This window comes from Sceloporus occidentalis, unplaced genomic scaffold (genome assembly GCF_023333645.1).
Source record: "Sceloporus occidentalis isolate IW3139 unplaced genomic scaffold, rSceOcc1.0.p SCAF_9, whole genome shotgun sequence".
Classification (NCBI taxonomy): domain Eukaryota; kingdom Metazoa; phylum Chordata; class Lepidosauria; order Squamata; family Phrynosomatidae; genus Sceloporus; species Sceloporus occidentalis.
The window spans coordinates 10543115-10559027 of NW_028316989.1; the positions used below are offsets into that span (position 1 = coordinate 10543115).

The window sequence follows — 15913 nt, forward strand, 5'->3', positions numbered from 1 at the left end:
GGCAAGATTATCCCTCCTCTTCCTACCATATTCAGTTAACTAGGAGCAAACTATTTTTGCATTTTGAACTCAGTGTGCAGCAACTAAAGCAAGCTGAGAAAAAGGGGAGAAAGTGCGAAGATGAGAGAGAAAATGAAACCAAAAAAGTGGGATGAAAAATAATAATAATCGGGTTTGTCCCTGAGATGCTGGAGGATAGGAAAGGTACATTTAATTCACATGCATTTCACATGTTTTTACAGTTCTAAATGAACATGTGAAAAAGAGGACCATTTTATTAGAACTCTTTGGATGACTATAGAAATCCACCTGATTGCATTCACACATGCTTAGTAAGTAAACATTTTCTTTATGCATCATTAGTATAGAAGTTGTGAGAGTTGCAAAGTTCTTTCACACAGCAGATCATATTTTCTTCATAATCACTTCTCTTTATACTACGGCACAGAGAAGAACAACCCCGGTTCACTACTGTGATTTTACCTGCTAAAGAAGGACAGAAAATGTGCATTAGCGACTCCTCCAATGCATGAACTGATACTAACTTATTTTCCAGCTCTATCTCTCTTCAATCTGGAAATAAGCACTAATATCATCAAGAGAGCATGGTTTCGAGACCCTTCATCATTTTGGTCAATCTCCTCTGGACACACTCCAGCTTGTCCACATCCTTTTTGAATTGTGGTGCACAGAACTGGACACAATATTCCAGGTGGGGCCTGACCAAAGCTGAATAGAGTGGTACTATTACTTCCCTTGATCTAGACACTATACTTCTATTGATGCTGGCTAGAATTGCATTGGCCTTTTCAGCTGCCGCATTGCACTGTTGACTCATGTTCATATACTAAAAGGAGATAGCAGAGTGGCCACCACCCTTTTATATGGCTACCCCCCCCCAATCATTCTCTTTCCACATCTCTCTATCACACTTTGGACAGACCACATGATGTGGGTCCTTAGCACTCCTCTGCCACTTGAACTTTGGATGCTTGTTTTTTTTCTGGGGCTCAGGGATGAATACCAGTACTTCAGGCTTATTTAGGGGTGTGTGTGTGGATCAGAGTGCTTTTCAGGGGCTCAGAGGCTGAAGTATGGGAGTGCTACAAAGAAATGATAGACTGCTGGGCAAGTGCCAAACATGACATTGGGTTTTGAAAAAAGTCAGAGGCTGAAAGTCGGTTCCTAGAAAGTGTTGGTGAGCAGATGCTAAAGTAAATCTAAGAAAGAAGAGAGAGGAATATTGTGGAATATTGTGTCCAGTTCTGTGCACCAGCCGCCCACACATTGGAACAGAATGCCAGAAAATGGGGGTTAGGACAGCTCCCGGAGTATCCTGGCCTGTGGAGACATCATCATTGGCCCCATACAGACTGCCAAAATAAAGCTGCTTTGGGACACTTTGGAGGTATGCTGTTTAAATGTTGCATGAGTCCTAAGAGTCTGGAAGCTGCGCCAAAGCCACGCTCCAGTCCTTAGGACTAGATCGTGGCTTTGGTGTGGCTTCTGGATTCTTAGGACGCATGCAACATTTAAACAGCATGCCTCCAAAGCTTCCCAAAGCAGCTTTATTTTGGCCTGTCTGTATGGGGCCATAGTCTTATTCATCATTCTAATAGAAAATATTCCATAATCCATATTCTCCAATTTTTCTGGAAAAGTGGTATTTGGGGGAATATTCTGATTTCCCCCCCATTTTTGCTCTGGACCTTCATAACTCTAATAGTAGCCAAAGATTTTTGTTAAGATTGCTGCTGCTGCTGCTGTTTTCCAAGAATAAGAATGTTTTCTTTTAGGACTCACCTTTACGGATTTCTCGAGTGTAACAGATGTTGAGCCTTCCATGGTTGCATGTTGCTTCCGGTTGTATCATACAACTGTTATCACTTAGCACATTCTTACAGTCAAAGCATTTTATAGCCTCAGCTAGGACATAAAGGGAACAATATTATGGGAATATTAGACAAAAAGGAACATATATTCTCATGTGGTGTACTCCTATGTACAAAAAATTTGGTTAGATGTTATAGAAGAGATAAATAGGATGATGGTGCGAAACCTCCAGTTTGATAAGGGGAACTGTTTAACCTCAAATTTAAGAAAACTGGGATTGAATAAGACAGAAGAATACATAATGTAAAAAGTCTTTTAAGAGCAGCACATTTCAATGGGACATAGGACTCATTGCTAAGTTTTATAAGTTCCTTGCAGTGAGTTCTATCATAACAGGTCTCCTCTGTAGCTCTTCTTGCCCTCTTGGACTTACCCATGCCAGTGTACAACAGGATGACAATACCTATTGCCAGAACCTTGCTCATGTTTTGCTCCTTCACCCAAGCAACCAGGGAAGCTTCAAAATGGCTTCAAAATATGGGTAGATGATGTATACAAGCTTCTAGTACAGAAGAATGGGAAGACTAGTCTGGATGGATTTTATTCTGCTTTCTGGAGCCCACTGAGTTTATTCTTAGAGTCTCATGGGCAATGAGCATAACAGGTGAATGCTCATGTGTTCTTGATAGGTCTGCTGTGTCCTTTGGGAAGAACGCTGTAGGCGAGCGTTCCTTGACCTGCCTCAGACTGTCAGCTTTCAAGTGTCTGAGATACAATGGATAAGACCCAGTGTGGTGTAGTCATTTAAACTACAATGCTGTAGTGATTTGACTACGATGCTGGAGACCAGAGTTTTAATCCTCGCTCAGTCATGGAAATCCATTGGGTGACTTGGACAAGTTATACTCTCTCAGCCTCAGAGGAAGGCAAAGCCAAATCCCCTCTGAATAGATCTCTGGCAAGAAACATCTGTGATAGGTATACCTGAGGATTGCCATAAGCCAGAAATAAGTTGAAGACACACAACAGCAAAAGAAAATAAAGGTTAAATAATTTTTCTTTGATGTAAGATTCGTGAGATTGGCAAGAGTGGGAGGACTGGAGAAAAATATGCATTTTACCGTATGCTTTTTGCATACTTGTAATATGCAGTTTTATTATGCAATACAGGAAAACTGCCATTCTAACTCCAGTTTTGTAATAAAAGAAAGTAGCATTGGTATGGCAGATATTGGGCAAGGCAGAAAAAAGTCCTCTTGAGCACCTCCTTCCTCCCGGCTCCAACCTTCCATTCCCTCCTAAATGGCTCAAAGGCACTAGACACTTCAATTTACACAACCAAACTTCAGATTATTTCTACTACCGTCTACCTTTCCTAGGGAGTTTTGTGACATCCTTTACTAAGGACTGAAACAACATGCAGGCATCTGACTAACATCTCCAATTGGTTTTTTTTTTTCCTCCTGTTGGTTTGCATAATCTTGCCTGATGAAGAAGCCCATGGAGCTTCAAAAGCTTGCAACAAGTATATTGTGCATTTCAGTTGGCCAATAAAGGTATCACTGATAGGCTCTTGATCAATTATACTTAATATACTGTGTGTATCTTCCCTGACTCCTCAGCAACTGCTGGCTAACTCAGATCCACAGGCTGAAGCCACTTGCCTCCCCCCCCCCTCTCTCACACACACCCGACTGGAACCTCTGCTTCTGGAATCAGGTACAGTACTGTATCACCTTCTGAAATTCTGAAAACCACTATCTGCTACCACCATATATAACATTAGTTCTTGTATGTGTACATGAGTGTGTGTTTTTGTGTGAAAGTTGATTTCCCCTTTTGCTTTTATAAATAAAACTACATTTGGACCTTCCATTCTGGAGTTCTGTTTCTTTGGACCAGTTTGCACAGGCTTGATCCCTGTTTTTAGTTGCCCAAAGCCCTCTCCGCAGCTTCACAATTCCCCCTATTAAATATTGGTTGTGAGTGCCATCTGGAGCCCAGGCATTTTGGGTAACAAACTGTCCTATTTTCACTTATTGCAAATTCAGATCAGGTTAAATTGTCCCCAATGAACTATGAAGTTACAAGAGGCAGGACAGACTGTGTGACATCCACGTACAGTATGTATGCTCCTTTGTGAATAGGAAAATGAACTACCATCAGAGGAACATATTGGGTGGGTAATCCAGGGTTGGTGTTGTTTTCTATCTTAGAGACAACAGCATGTTGTTTTAAAGTTTCCCATCAAAGTGAATCACCCACAACACAATGTATTTTCTCTCCAAGATTTAAAATATTCCTTCTAAGGACATAGGACATGAAAACCTTACATTCCTGGAATGTATTTATGCAATGACATATTAATAAATAACCCATTAAACCTCAAGATATAAACCTACCTTCATCCACAAGCCAGTGCATTAAATAGATGGCACTGTGCTCTTTTTACTGGAAGAACTTTGAATTTCTGCTCCTCCAACATCTCTCTGCAAGTTTCTCTTCTTTTCTGGACTATATTGGGGGAGGAGGAGAATGAACAAGTGTCTAACTCTGAGTTTCTTTGCTATACTCTGCTTAGTGACTTTTCAGGACCCACATGAGAAGAAAAGGAAACATAAAGGTATATTTATTAAAGACAAATTAATTTCATATATGTGTTGACACATACAATTTTAACTGTTTGTTCATTCTTTTCAACAGCCTGTCTCAGATCAAGAGGACTTGTGAGGATGGGGGAAATGGAGAGGGTATCAGAAGCTGGCCTGTCTGAGAGGTTCAGTGTAACTTTACCTATACTGTATTGACTGTTGAGTAGTGTTTATATGAAATGGACAGTGCAGTTGTTTTCAGTCTATGGGTGCCCAAATGTCATTGGAATATGGTTCCCAAAATCCTTTATCATTAGCCATGGTTGATGGCGTTTCTGGGAGTGGAAATCCCAACATCTGAAGATTCAAGACTGAACCTTTGCTCATCCCTGGTCAGCTGCAAGTCCTTTCTTTCATGTTGAGCATTCTACATCTCGTTGTGCAGACTTCTTTCCAGAGATCTTCTTATAATAAAAAGCAGCATTGTTTTATACAGTTTTTATCAGTTTTGGGGGGGGGATATAGAGGGAACCCTTGCTTTACACAGAGGATCCGTTCCGGACCCTCCCCCCATGTAAAATGAATTCTGTGCATGCTCAAGCCCCATTTAGATGAATGGGGTGCGCTCCCATGTGGTGCGGTGCGGCATGGCATGGCATGGCACACTCACCATGGGCACACATGCCATTCATCTAAATGGGGCTTCCCCTCTGTGTGATCTCAAGTCTGTGTATGGGAAGCCCACATATATATATATGGAGCCCCAAGCAGCTTGCAGGGGAACACACACTTTCTCTACTCCTGCCCTAAGGAGAAGCAAATGCTTCCTTTTTATATCTATAGCTTCTCAAGTGGAGATCTTTAGCCAACTCAATATACTGTAGCCATTCCCTAAATCACATTCATTTTGTTTCTGTAGTGTGGTATGAAAAAGATTATCGTTACTGTGAAGGCTGTGACAGTGTAGATCCATTCAGCCGGTGTCTGAAAAGGCCATACAAATGTATTGCCAAGAAATCAGAATATTGCTTCAACCGAATAGTGAGCAAGGGTGAGTGCTAAAGGGAACGTATATTGGGGAACATATATATCATTCTATTTTAATAGATTCTCTGTGAGTGTCACCAGGCCTGCATGTAATGCATCTACATATCTATGCATGCATCTACATGTTCCAAAGGAACAACCTTAAAACAATCAAAATGTGAAATCAACAGACGTTTGGGAATTTCTGAATTACTAAGATCCAGAGTTTCGGGTAAAATGAAGCATGCCTTCCAGTATTTTGTCAGTGTGCATATTAGGGACATGTTTAGTATACTTCAGTTTCTTAACCCACAACTTTATGAGCAATACTTCTTCCATTGTTATGTGTTGTTGCAACTCTTCCAGTATGTGGGATAACCTGATTTAATCTAGTTTGTATTAGCCTAACCTGCATGGATTTAGGGACAAAGGGGCAATCATTCTTTTGATGAAAGATGTCCTTGTCTCATATACTTTATCGGTTTTCCAAACTATATGGGATTTCTTGAGAATGTTGAGGTAGTTGAATAGTACACTTAAAGAAGTGAGCTTGTGTACATGTGTTTTGAAAGCTTTTTTATATCGTGTCAGGGTCTGGGGGAAAGTGGTGGCGGCGGGTGGTTGAAGAGGCATCCTGCTCTGTTCCTGCAGCCAAAAACATGAAGATAGCATCATGTCCCTGGACTTCCCAGGAGTTCTGTGAGCAGGCTTGGGAGGTCTAGGGTGAGGCTTGGTGCAGGAATATAGCTGGATGCTGACATGCCATATCTTGCTTTCCTCTGGTCATGAAATGGGCATGAGAGAGCCCCAGTCATTTAAGAGGTAGGGAAATGTAAAGGAGCAAAGCTATGCCTTCTGGGAGGGTTGTGTCTTTCTTTATATTTTAATTTTAATTTATATTTTTGTGGGGTTTTTGGGCTATGAGGCTGCGTTCTAGAAGAGTTTATTCCTGATGTTTCGCCAACAGCGCCACAGCTGCCAGTGAAATGTCAGGAATAAATTATTCTAGAACATGGCCCATAGCCTGAAAAAGCCACGGAAAACTATGACTGGCAGCTGTCAAAGCCTTTGACTTCACATTTTAATTTATGTTGTATCTCAACTTGAGGCAGGTAAGAAATATCATTATTGTTGTGATGATGGTGGTGGTGGTGATAATTTATGCTCTACTAGACCAACCAAGATTTCAGTCTAAATGTAGAGCAGGTTTGACCAAATTAGAAATTATGTGGTAAATACCCCCAACCACAATGACCAAAGAGGACCTATACAGGGGTAAATAGCAATTGTACCTACACAGGTCACCAACAGGATGCCAACCCTAGTCAAGAACTTAGACCTAAAGGCCATAATGAATGTGTCAATTAAACGTTTGACCAGTGCTACTCAAAGTAGTGGTCTATGGACTGACGCTGGGCCATGAGCTATCAGCTGCCAGTCGGTGATGAGTTTCCAGGAAAGAAAGAAACAGTTGTACCCAATGGGGATGAACATAGTGCTTGTCTCCAGCACACTAAGGAAATAGCCCTCCCAGCCTCCACATCAAATAACTGAGGAAGCACTCCCCTTTATACTGTATTTTTACATGCATATTCTGACCTGGTATATTTGAAGCCTGTTTCCCCATGCAAATTCATTTTCACTTGAATTTAATTCTCCTCTTTGTCATTCTCTTTACACCTTTGCAGGTGGACTTCTTCTCTTTGTGGATCGGGGCTGCATTTCGAACTGTATTCATATACAATATGATGGCGACTATAAGAACTTTACCTGGTGCTGCAGGACAAGGGATTATTGCAATCAGTATAATTTCTGGCCCAGTGATCTTCCACCGGAGCCATTAGAGCTATCATAGCATTCTGCTCACCATCACAACTCATCCCCAAGTCTCACTTTGTTCCTACATAGGGATGGGTGAGAATTTTCTTTCACTTGATTTCTGATCTGAACTCATCCAAATGTATGTGGTTTGGTGGGGTGTTTTTTGTTTGTTTGTTTGTTTGTTTGTTTGTTTTACATCTGAGATGTAAAATGGAATGTAAATGAAATCAAAATTGACCAATTCATCCACCCAGAATGAGTTCTTTGTTTTTAAGAGTCAGACTTGAATCCTGGCAAGATCAACCACATTAGTGCTGAATTAATGTTACCATCTTATTTTTTCTGGAATGTTCCTCATCTTTTACAAAGCCAGTAAACAACATGGACTTCTTGATCCTGGGGAAAGCTGTAGTTGTTGAGTTCAGCCAGTTTGTAAGGGGAGAAATTCATTTCAATGTTGTTTTGAAGAATTTATCCAAATATATATTTGAAAATTTGTGGCATAAAGGACTTGGAGTTAAAAACAAACTGATTGAAGAGAAAATCAAAACTAACAGATTTTTCCATCCCTACTTTCACTTTGTCTCCTTTAGAGTTGGAAAATGGATTGGGGCAAGTCGAGAATATTCTCCTTTTTTAGTCAGGCAAGGTATAAGAGATTTACCTACTCTTATTTGGGTTGCCATCTGGTCTGAACCTATCCAGTGGAATTAAGTTCTACTATTTCTATGGGGCATCATCAATCCCCATTGGCATGTGAAGGCCACATCCATAATTACTACATTTTAGCGTCTATGACTTTATGGTACATATTAGCATTATTTCACGATGTCCAGCATCCTGTTAGTGATATAGGCAAGCATAATCCCACCCTATGCATGTATATGTGCTTTTCTTTTCTTTTTTCTTTTTGTCATTGTGGAGGTTTGGAGGTTCTCTTCCTCCTTCTCCAACCAAAGCTGCCCCCTCAGTTCACTATGTTGTTGCAATAGCCATCTCAATGGCCATTCCACCTCTAGTGCAGAGCAAAGAGAGGCATCTGACTATATTCTCATAGCCAGATATAGACCCATGACACCATCTTCTGGGATTACTGGAGGAAAATGCCCTCAGACTGCATCCTGCTCTGGGAACACAGAGAGCCAGCATGGTGTAATGGTTTGGATGTTGGACTAGAACCCTGGAGACTAGGGTTCAAATCCCCACTGAGACATGGAACTCCCCACTCAGCCATCTGCACTCAACCATGAAAACCCACTTGGTGACCTTGGACAAGGATCACACTCTCTCAGCTTCAGAGAAAAGACAAAGGCAATCCCCCTCTGAACAAACCTGTCTTAGAGTTGCCATAAATCAGAAATGACCTGAAGGCACCTAACAACACAAAATGGGATATCTTTCCCAGTTTCTCCATTTCCAGCAATCATAGAATGGCTGTGGTGGGCAGGAGAGCTATCTCAGGGAAGCCATAGTAAAGTTTCACATATGGAACTTATTCTACATACATTTGCATAAGATCATTCAATTCATTACACATGCCTAACTTTTGAAGTAAAAAAAAAATGTCCTATGTGGACCAGAAAAAAACCCAAACCACTTGAAAACAACAAATAAAACAAAATGCCAGTATAAAACAGAAGCAACAGAGCATTTCTTAAAATACTAATGAACAAATATTGGTTACTTAAACACCCCATAACCATGTACATGTTTTTCCCCTCGCACATAGCAGTTTCAATTATTCTGATTGACAGCTGAAAGAAAGGGGAAAGGCTGCATAACTCTTCCTCTTCCTTCATTTATTTGCAACAAGTTTGACCCCATCTTCATCTGCTTTTGTGTGCATTGAGAAAAAAAGACATAGGGACATAGTTGAGAGTAACAATCCGTGTAAGTGAGTATCCAAGGTAATTTGAGTCTCAGGCAAGAAACAATCAGATTTGCCATGTTTTTGAATGACATTTCATGGAAATTCTGTGGCAAACTCCAGCTGTTTAGAAGCTCTTCCATGTGCCATTGCTCCTACTGAGAAGCCCCCCATTGCTGCATCTGATGCCATGTGGGTGCAGCCAGGTACCCCATTTCCTCACCAGATGTGGCAATAGGGTGCTTCTCAGTAGTAGTGGTGGCCCAACAAAGTAAGGAGCATGTGCTGATAGCGGGTCCTGGGTCAGTGCAGTAACAATCATGCAAACAGTTGTCTGAGCCCACACTAATCTGGAGACCAACCCAGGTGTGCACCTGGGCCAGAATATCAGGGGCTCATCCCATGCAATCCTGGCTCATCTGCTCAGCCCCCAGAGACAAAAATTTACATGCTTTTGATTATACACCCACTGGTCAATTTTCTTTAGGTGCATGAAAAACCTGCCAAATCCATTAAGTCTCCAGCTGTTCTACATTCTGACTTTGAATCAGTTTCTAATAATATATTCACTGGGTCCAAAGCCGTTTCTTCCTACTACAGTGTAGGATGCGGTGTCCTCTTATTAGCTTCTTATTTTGACTTTGAAGGCCTTTTGCTGCTCTCCTTCCTGCGATTAGAAGAAGGAACTAACAATGAACATAGTTCTGGCAATAGGCTTCTTAACTCTGCTCTCCTTTGATACAGGTAAGATCCAGAGGCAAGAAGGGGAAACAAAGTAAATAGAGAAAATCCTTTAAATCTTTCATGGCCACCCTGCAGGTACAATCCAAGGCCACTGTCATGTCAACTCCTTCTAGGGACTTTAAAAGAATCATTAAGTCGTGGAGTAACAAAGAGTAGAACATGTTTTTAAAAAATGAAAGAAAAAAAGAAGAAGAACATAGACCCATCAACTTTTCATCTTGAAAAATCATTAAAATGAACCATTAAACCCATTGCCACTGGAAGGTCCACCGAAGTTCATCCCCCTAATTCAGTGGATTTTCCCCCCTTTCAATCCATCCACTACTGAAAAAAAATTCTGCTCAAAATGAATGGCCCCAAATTCAAAATTATAGGGACTACATTTTACCACCAAGAAGCCTGTGTAGAACATAGCTCCACATGTCAGACTGTTAGTAAGAAAAATATTGTGCTAAGCCTTAGAGTGTCAGGACTTGGAGGTAGCCCTTGTGCTCAAATCTAACATCTGATAGTATAACAGAAAAACCTTTATTGAAAGCACAGAGAGATCCAACTAGTATGACTTTTTGACAGAATTTTCTTTCACAGGCATTAATATTCTTATTTACATGGCAACAAAAGTCTTCAATAGCAATCAGATAGGAAGTTACAATATTTCCAAGTGCAACATTCTCATAAACCACTAAACATAACAGTAAAATGAACTTATATAAATCTTTGGCGCTCTACAGACAGGCCCTTTAGCACATCCTGGCGATGTGCTAGGGTTGCCTTGGGGCGGCACGTGCACACGCCCTGCAACCCTAGCATGTAGCGATGACATCACTGCTGCGCGCCGTCCAGATGGAGCCGCGCAGCAGTGATGTGTTTGCACTGCCGCAGGCAGTTTGCAGCGGCGCTAAAAGGAGCCACTTTTCCGCGCTTCTTTTATTTCCACATAGCCGTGCCACGCAATTTGGTTGCTGTGGCATGGCTAAGCAGAAAAGAGAGGCGGCTACCGGCTGCCTGTTTCTTGCGATCTGTATCCCGCCTATATAACCAACCAACCATAACATAATATAGTTAAACATAACCAAATAAACAGATCCAAAAGCATGTTAACCTCCCTTACATAACTGCCCCCCCACTACAATCTATATAAAGCCCAGCACCCACTGCCTCTTTTTGCCGTGCTGTGAAACCTAGTTTTCAAATGATGCACTTGACCAACACAGGAGGAATCTGAAATGAAGCTGTGTTCCAGTGCTAAACATCAGTGCAAAATAACCCTTGGATTGCTCCAGTTCAAGCCAGAAAGTGTGCATGATCACACTGGAATACGGACTGCACTCCACCAATGTGGAAATGGGGGAAGGGCCAGGAGGCTGGCAGAAGCAGTCTAGAGCATGCACCATGGAGCCATCAAGCTGTCAGCACCTTCCTTGCTAGAAGTTCTGGCATGGGCTGAAAAATGTTCACCTTTGACCTCCCATGCTGTTACTGATGCCATTGTTGAGTGTAATGTTTTTCTTGCCCAACTGCAAACCAATTGCACAAGCACACTAGTGGTCAGCTGCACTCCCAGCATGGTACACCAATGTCTAGGCATCAGCAAGCCAAGCAAAAAGAGGTGTCTTCTGGAGCAACAAGGAGACAGCAGGTCTCATAGCCATATGGGGACAGAACAATGTGCAGAACTCTGGCAATACCACTGGAATATCGAGCTGTTAAAGAGATTCACAGAGGAGATAAGGCCCAAGGGGTACAAACATGGCATCTCATATCTAAACCTTAACACTTCATCAAGGGAACAATCAGAAATAAAATAAGGTAATGCCCATAATACAAAATGAATAAGTAAATTGAATAAGATGTATAAAACTGGGAGAAGGGAATGTTGGAAATGACAAGTGATGGATGAGACTTTTTTTCACTTATTGTTGTAAAGAAGTAGCAAGATTCTGGGGAAAAAATAAAAGACATGATGTCTAAAATACAGTACTCCAAATAACAATTCCCATGAATCCTCTACTTGAATGTTCCTTGTGGTCTCTTTAAACTCTGCGATTCTGTGATTATAATCACTGTATCTCTAATGCACACTGATCACTAGCTGGATATCTTGTTTTGCAGTTAGACATGGCCATTGCTCACTGTGATGTTCTATAAGATCCATGTGCTTAATGTTTTCTTTTTTAGGCAGAGCACTTACATGCCTGGCATGTAAAAAAGTTGTAGAAGATAACAGTTGCTTCCATAACGAGAGGAGCTGTGAATCGGGAGGGTTTGATTTCTGCTACAGTCGGCTGATTACTAAAGGTAATCCAATTGAGCACTGCACTATATTTTAACACTGGAAAGAAAACCCTATCAAATCTATGGAGTCACCATATGTTGACAGGTGACCTGAAGGCACATATATACCCGCAAAGTGAAATAATCCTCTAACATAGCTGCGGCCCACAAGACAGATTTCAGGATGCAGGAAAATCTGTATAGTGTACATAACTCTCTGATTCAATCAAGGCCAATAGTAAGGAGAGAGAGTTCAGGAGAATAACTCGGAGCAGCCTGCCACTGCTGCCCTCCAGGTATATGGCACCTGAGGCAGTTGCCTCCCTCGGCCTCATGCCAATGTCAATGCATCTTTTGATCCTTCCCAACAATACTGACATTTATTCAGAAGGTAGAAATTTTATATTTGGAAATAATAATCTCTGCTGGAAACTTCATGGTGCATGTTTCTCATTCTTGATGTGTTTTTTTTTCCAGGAGAGAATATTGTCAGTGTGGATCGTGGTTGCACTCTGGTGTGTCGTGACATCAAGAAGTGTAAAGAAGATTTTGAAGAAAAGATGCTGTGCTGCGTGCGAGACTATTGCAACGTTCACAACTTCTGGACTGATAAATGAATGAATGAATAAATGAATTAAAAAAACACATGAATGGATTAGTTTTCACTGGGCAAGGGTCAATAAGATCAGATGGCAACCACATCCAGTGGCAACCACAGTAGCTCTGGAGGTTTACTTGCTAATGTGCTAGGTTTCGTTGCCTGAAAGTTTTTCTAAGAAAGTCATTGTTGTTCAGGTTCCAAAATGAAGTAGATTCCTCCCATCATCTGCCAGAAGTAATGACACATGTGTCATTTTGCAGATGGAATCCATTGGATATCCTTTCTTTCTTACTTACTTACTTATCTGTCTCTCTCTTTTTAAAATATTGGCAAAGCTAAAATGAATTCATTTAAATTATTTATTGCACTTATATCCCACCTTTCTCCCAAAAGGGGATCTAAGGCAATCATACAGCATCAATGATGTTGCATCAAAATTAGAATAAAGATCATTCTGAAAGCACTCTCAGAAGAATACACAACCCACTATGGAGTTTATCTTTATGTGCCCAAATCCACCGTTATGGGATCTAGGCCTGTTTTCCACCCACATGAAGGTTGAATGCCTGAGGCAAGTCGAGGGCTGCCCACCTACAGGATTCTTCCTCAGGCACAAAGTAGACCTGTCAAAAGCAAAACATTGTTTTGATGTTCTGCACTCTCAGTATCAAGAAAGCTTTAATAATAAATAATAATAATAAACTCATTGTGCCCAGGAAGGCAAAATGAAATCCGCCCAGACTTTTCCTCCACCATCCTGTTCAGTAAAGCTTTGATATTACACCATCTGTTTCTCCTTGTCTTTGCAACCCTTTTGCTTCTCTTTCCACTGATGCTTTGGAGTGGAAAACTCAACGATGAGCAATGTTCTGGCAATAGGCTTCTTAGTCCTACTCTGCATTGATGCCGGTGAGTTTCAGAAACAGTTCTATAGAACAAAATGGGGCAGAGGGGATCTCTTAGAATCCCTTAGTGATGCCCCTGCTTCAGAGGAGTTTTGCCTTTGCTTTTCACTGAGGCTGAGAGAGTGTGACGGGGCAGTGGAGAAGGAAATCCCACCAAATGCATGCAAGGAGAAAGAAGATTGGCCAACAGATTGTTGTTGTTGTTGTTGTTGTTGTTTTTAATTTTGTAATAATTAATAATGTTTGCCATCTTGACTACACTCTGATGTAACTTAGCCACACGTTTCCCAGTTTTCCTCTGCGAAATGTTAGAAGGTATATTATTATTGCCCATTCTGTTTCTAAGAGACCATTCTTTAAAGAGGCATTGGTGCTTGATTTTGTTTTAATTCATTTTTTCTTCTCCCTGTCCAGCTGGTGCTGTCTTATGCCTCTTCTGCAACTATGTTGGTATCGATAATATATGCATAGATGATGAAAAGACATGTGAATCGGGAGACTGGAAATTCTGTTATGTTAAGGTGCTTGTTTCACGTAAGTCCCCCAATAAGAACTAAAACCCTTGAGAGAATGTGAGACGCAATTTTGCTCATACAGCTCTGCTTAAAGATAAATTTCACCAGTGCAAACAGGAAGAAAGGAGAAAATACATGGGGTTAAATCCTATTGCTAGACCTTAGTAGAGTAGATCCATTGCACCAATTGGATTGGCCTACATGCAGACTTACCATTCAACAGTTAACTGAATGGGATTCAAGGGGAGTCAAGGGGATTGTCTATTTCAATGACTGCAGTGAAAGCAGTGAAATCAAAAGATTAATCACCTTTTTTTATTAAAGACTTTTGTGCAGCTCCAAAAAGTAATAGGAAAATTCGATAGTTTCTCCAACATTCAAATTTTTAAACCAGCCCTGCTAAAGCACTGGTGTAACAAATAAAGGCACACAGCCAGCAAATTGGAAAACCATTTAAATGACACCACCAGACACAATTTCTAGATAGCGGTTTGTCAACCTGGACTTGCTGTTAGATTGAAACATGCTGGCTTAAGTCAGGGGAAATGTGGAAAGGTGGCAGAAGCTGCAAACAGCAAGCAGAAATTATATTAAACTGGATGAGTTGAGCATCTCAGCATCTCTGGGTATGATATTAGATGTTCACTTGACACAATGCCAATGTACACATTACTTCTTGTAACAGACTGGTGCTTACTCTGGAAATGAAGGAAGTAGGCTTGAAAGACAAATTTCTCAAATGTAAAACTGGAGTATGTAGCAGGGAGTCCGTGAGTCATTTTTTTTCTTTTTCCCTATTCTATTTCTAGAAGGGCTAGTAAAACGTGTGAGCAGAGGCTGTAGTGCATCGTGCATTAATACGACAAGAAGGCCAGTCGGCTACGAATCACGCATGATATGCTGCGAAACAGAATTTTGTAATGATCATGACATCTGGAACGGTTAAACGGAGGAATATATAATGTAACACCTTTAAGACCTGTACAACATTTGGGTCAAGATAAATAAATAAAGTTTGAAAATAAATAAATGTTGAACATGAGTATGAGAGACTGGCTGGTTTTCTACTGTCTTCTACTGTAGTCCGTTTCAGCCATCCCAGTACTGTAACTGAAACTTCAATGCATGGCGCAGTCAGTGATGATAATTGTACATGTACTCATGTAGATTGTTTTCTTTGTTACCAGCAGATGCATTTGGTAGGCTCAATTCCCCCTTTCTAGAGATTTGGAAATGCTGATGAGAATGAACTACTAGGGAACGCACATACTTAGCAGGCATAGTTTGTATACATGAGTGTCTGCCACAGTGGAACTACTACACTAGTACAGAAGCAGCCATCCTGTACTTTCCCCTCTACCACTTTCTGCATCATCTACAAAGCACCACTGAAAATGAGACTGGAAATACATTTGAGCCATTTGTTTATTCATTTATTGCTTAAAACAAGGTACATGAGAAATCACTTTTGAACAAATACGGCAACTCATGAAATTAAGTGCATGACCCACAGGAGGTCCATGCAAACTGAATAACCTCTAGATCCTTCATAGCTGACCAGCACTTCCCAAAGATGGGGATGTTGTTGGGCTAAAAGTCCCATAGTTAAAAGAGTTTATCATTCACTGAGGTCCACTGAAAGTGGGTAAGTCAGGGGAAAAAAAGTTTTCCTTAATCCTTCTTGGCATGCTTGGGTAATGACCCATCTGTTTTCCCATTCCAAGAAAACTTTCCTG

General features: G+C 41.0%; 2 protein-coding genes across 2 annotated transcripts; one reads left to right on the forward strand and one right to left on the reverse strand.

The window, feature by feature from the left end:
* Nucleotides 1-349: 349 nt before the first annotated feature.
* On the reverse strand, nucleotides 350-2318 carry LOC149306875 (prostate stem cell antigen-like). Its single transcript, XM_089538208.1, has 3 exons — nucleotides 2267-2318; nucleotides 1804-1926; nucleotides 350-486 (listed from the first exon to the last, which is right to left on the reverse strand). Exons 1-3 carry the CDS (start codon nucleotides 2316-2318, stop codon nucleotides 350-352), a joined length of 312 nt encoding a protein of 103 aa, XP_089394334.1.
* An 11296-nt stretch (nucleotides 2319-13614) lies between these two features.
* LOC149306876 (alpha-elapitoxin-Djk2a-like) lies at nucleotides 13615-15123 on the forward strand. The gene is made up of 3 exons (XM_089538210.1): nucleotides 13615-13666; nucleotides 14077-14196; nucleotides 14987-15123. The coding sequence occupies exons 1-3, from the start codon at nucleotides 13615-13617 to the stop codon at nucleotides 15121-15123; spliced, it is 309 nt and encodes a 102-aa protein (XP_089394336.1).
* The last annotated feature ends 790 nt before the right edge of the window (nucleotides 15124-15913 follow it).

Excerpts from the sequence above, each read along its gene's own strand:
- LOC149306876 (XM_089538210.1), top strand. The coding sequence starts at position 13,615 with ATGAGCAATGTTCTGGCAATAGGCTTCTTAGTCCTACTCTGCATTGAT. Across the intron at positions 13,667-14,076 it reads CCTACTCTGCATTGATGCCG|CTGGTGCTGTCTTATGCCTC; the intron begins GTGAGTTTCAGA and ends CTCCCTGTCCAG. Across the intron at positions 14,197-14,986 it reads TGTTAAGGTGCTTGTTTCAC|AAGGGCTAGTAAAACGTGTG; the intron begins GTAAGTCCCCCA and ends TTCTATTTCTAG.
- LOC149306875 (XM_089538208.1), bottom strand. The coding sequence starts at position 2,318 with ATGAGCAAGGTTCTGGCAATAGGTATTGTCATCCTGTTGTACACTGGC. Across the intron at positions 1,927-2,266 it reads CCTGTTGTACACTGGCATGG|CTGAGGCTATAAAATGCTTT; the intron begins GTAAGTCCAAGA and ends TTTATGTCCTAG. Across the intron at positions 487-1,803 it reads CACTCGAGAAATCCGTAAAG|CAGGTAAAATCACAGTAGTG; the intron begins GTGAGTCCTAAA and ends GTCCTTCTTTAG.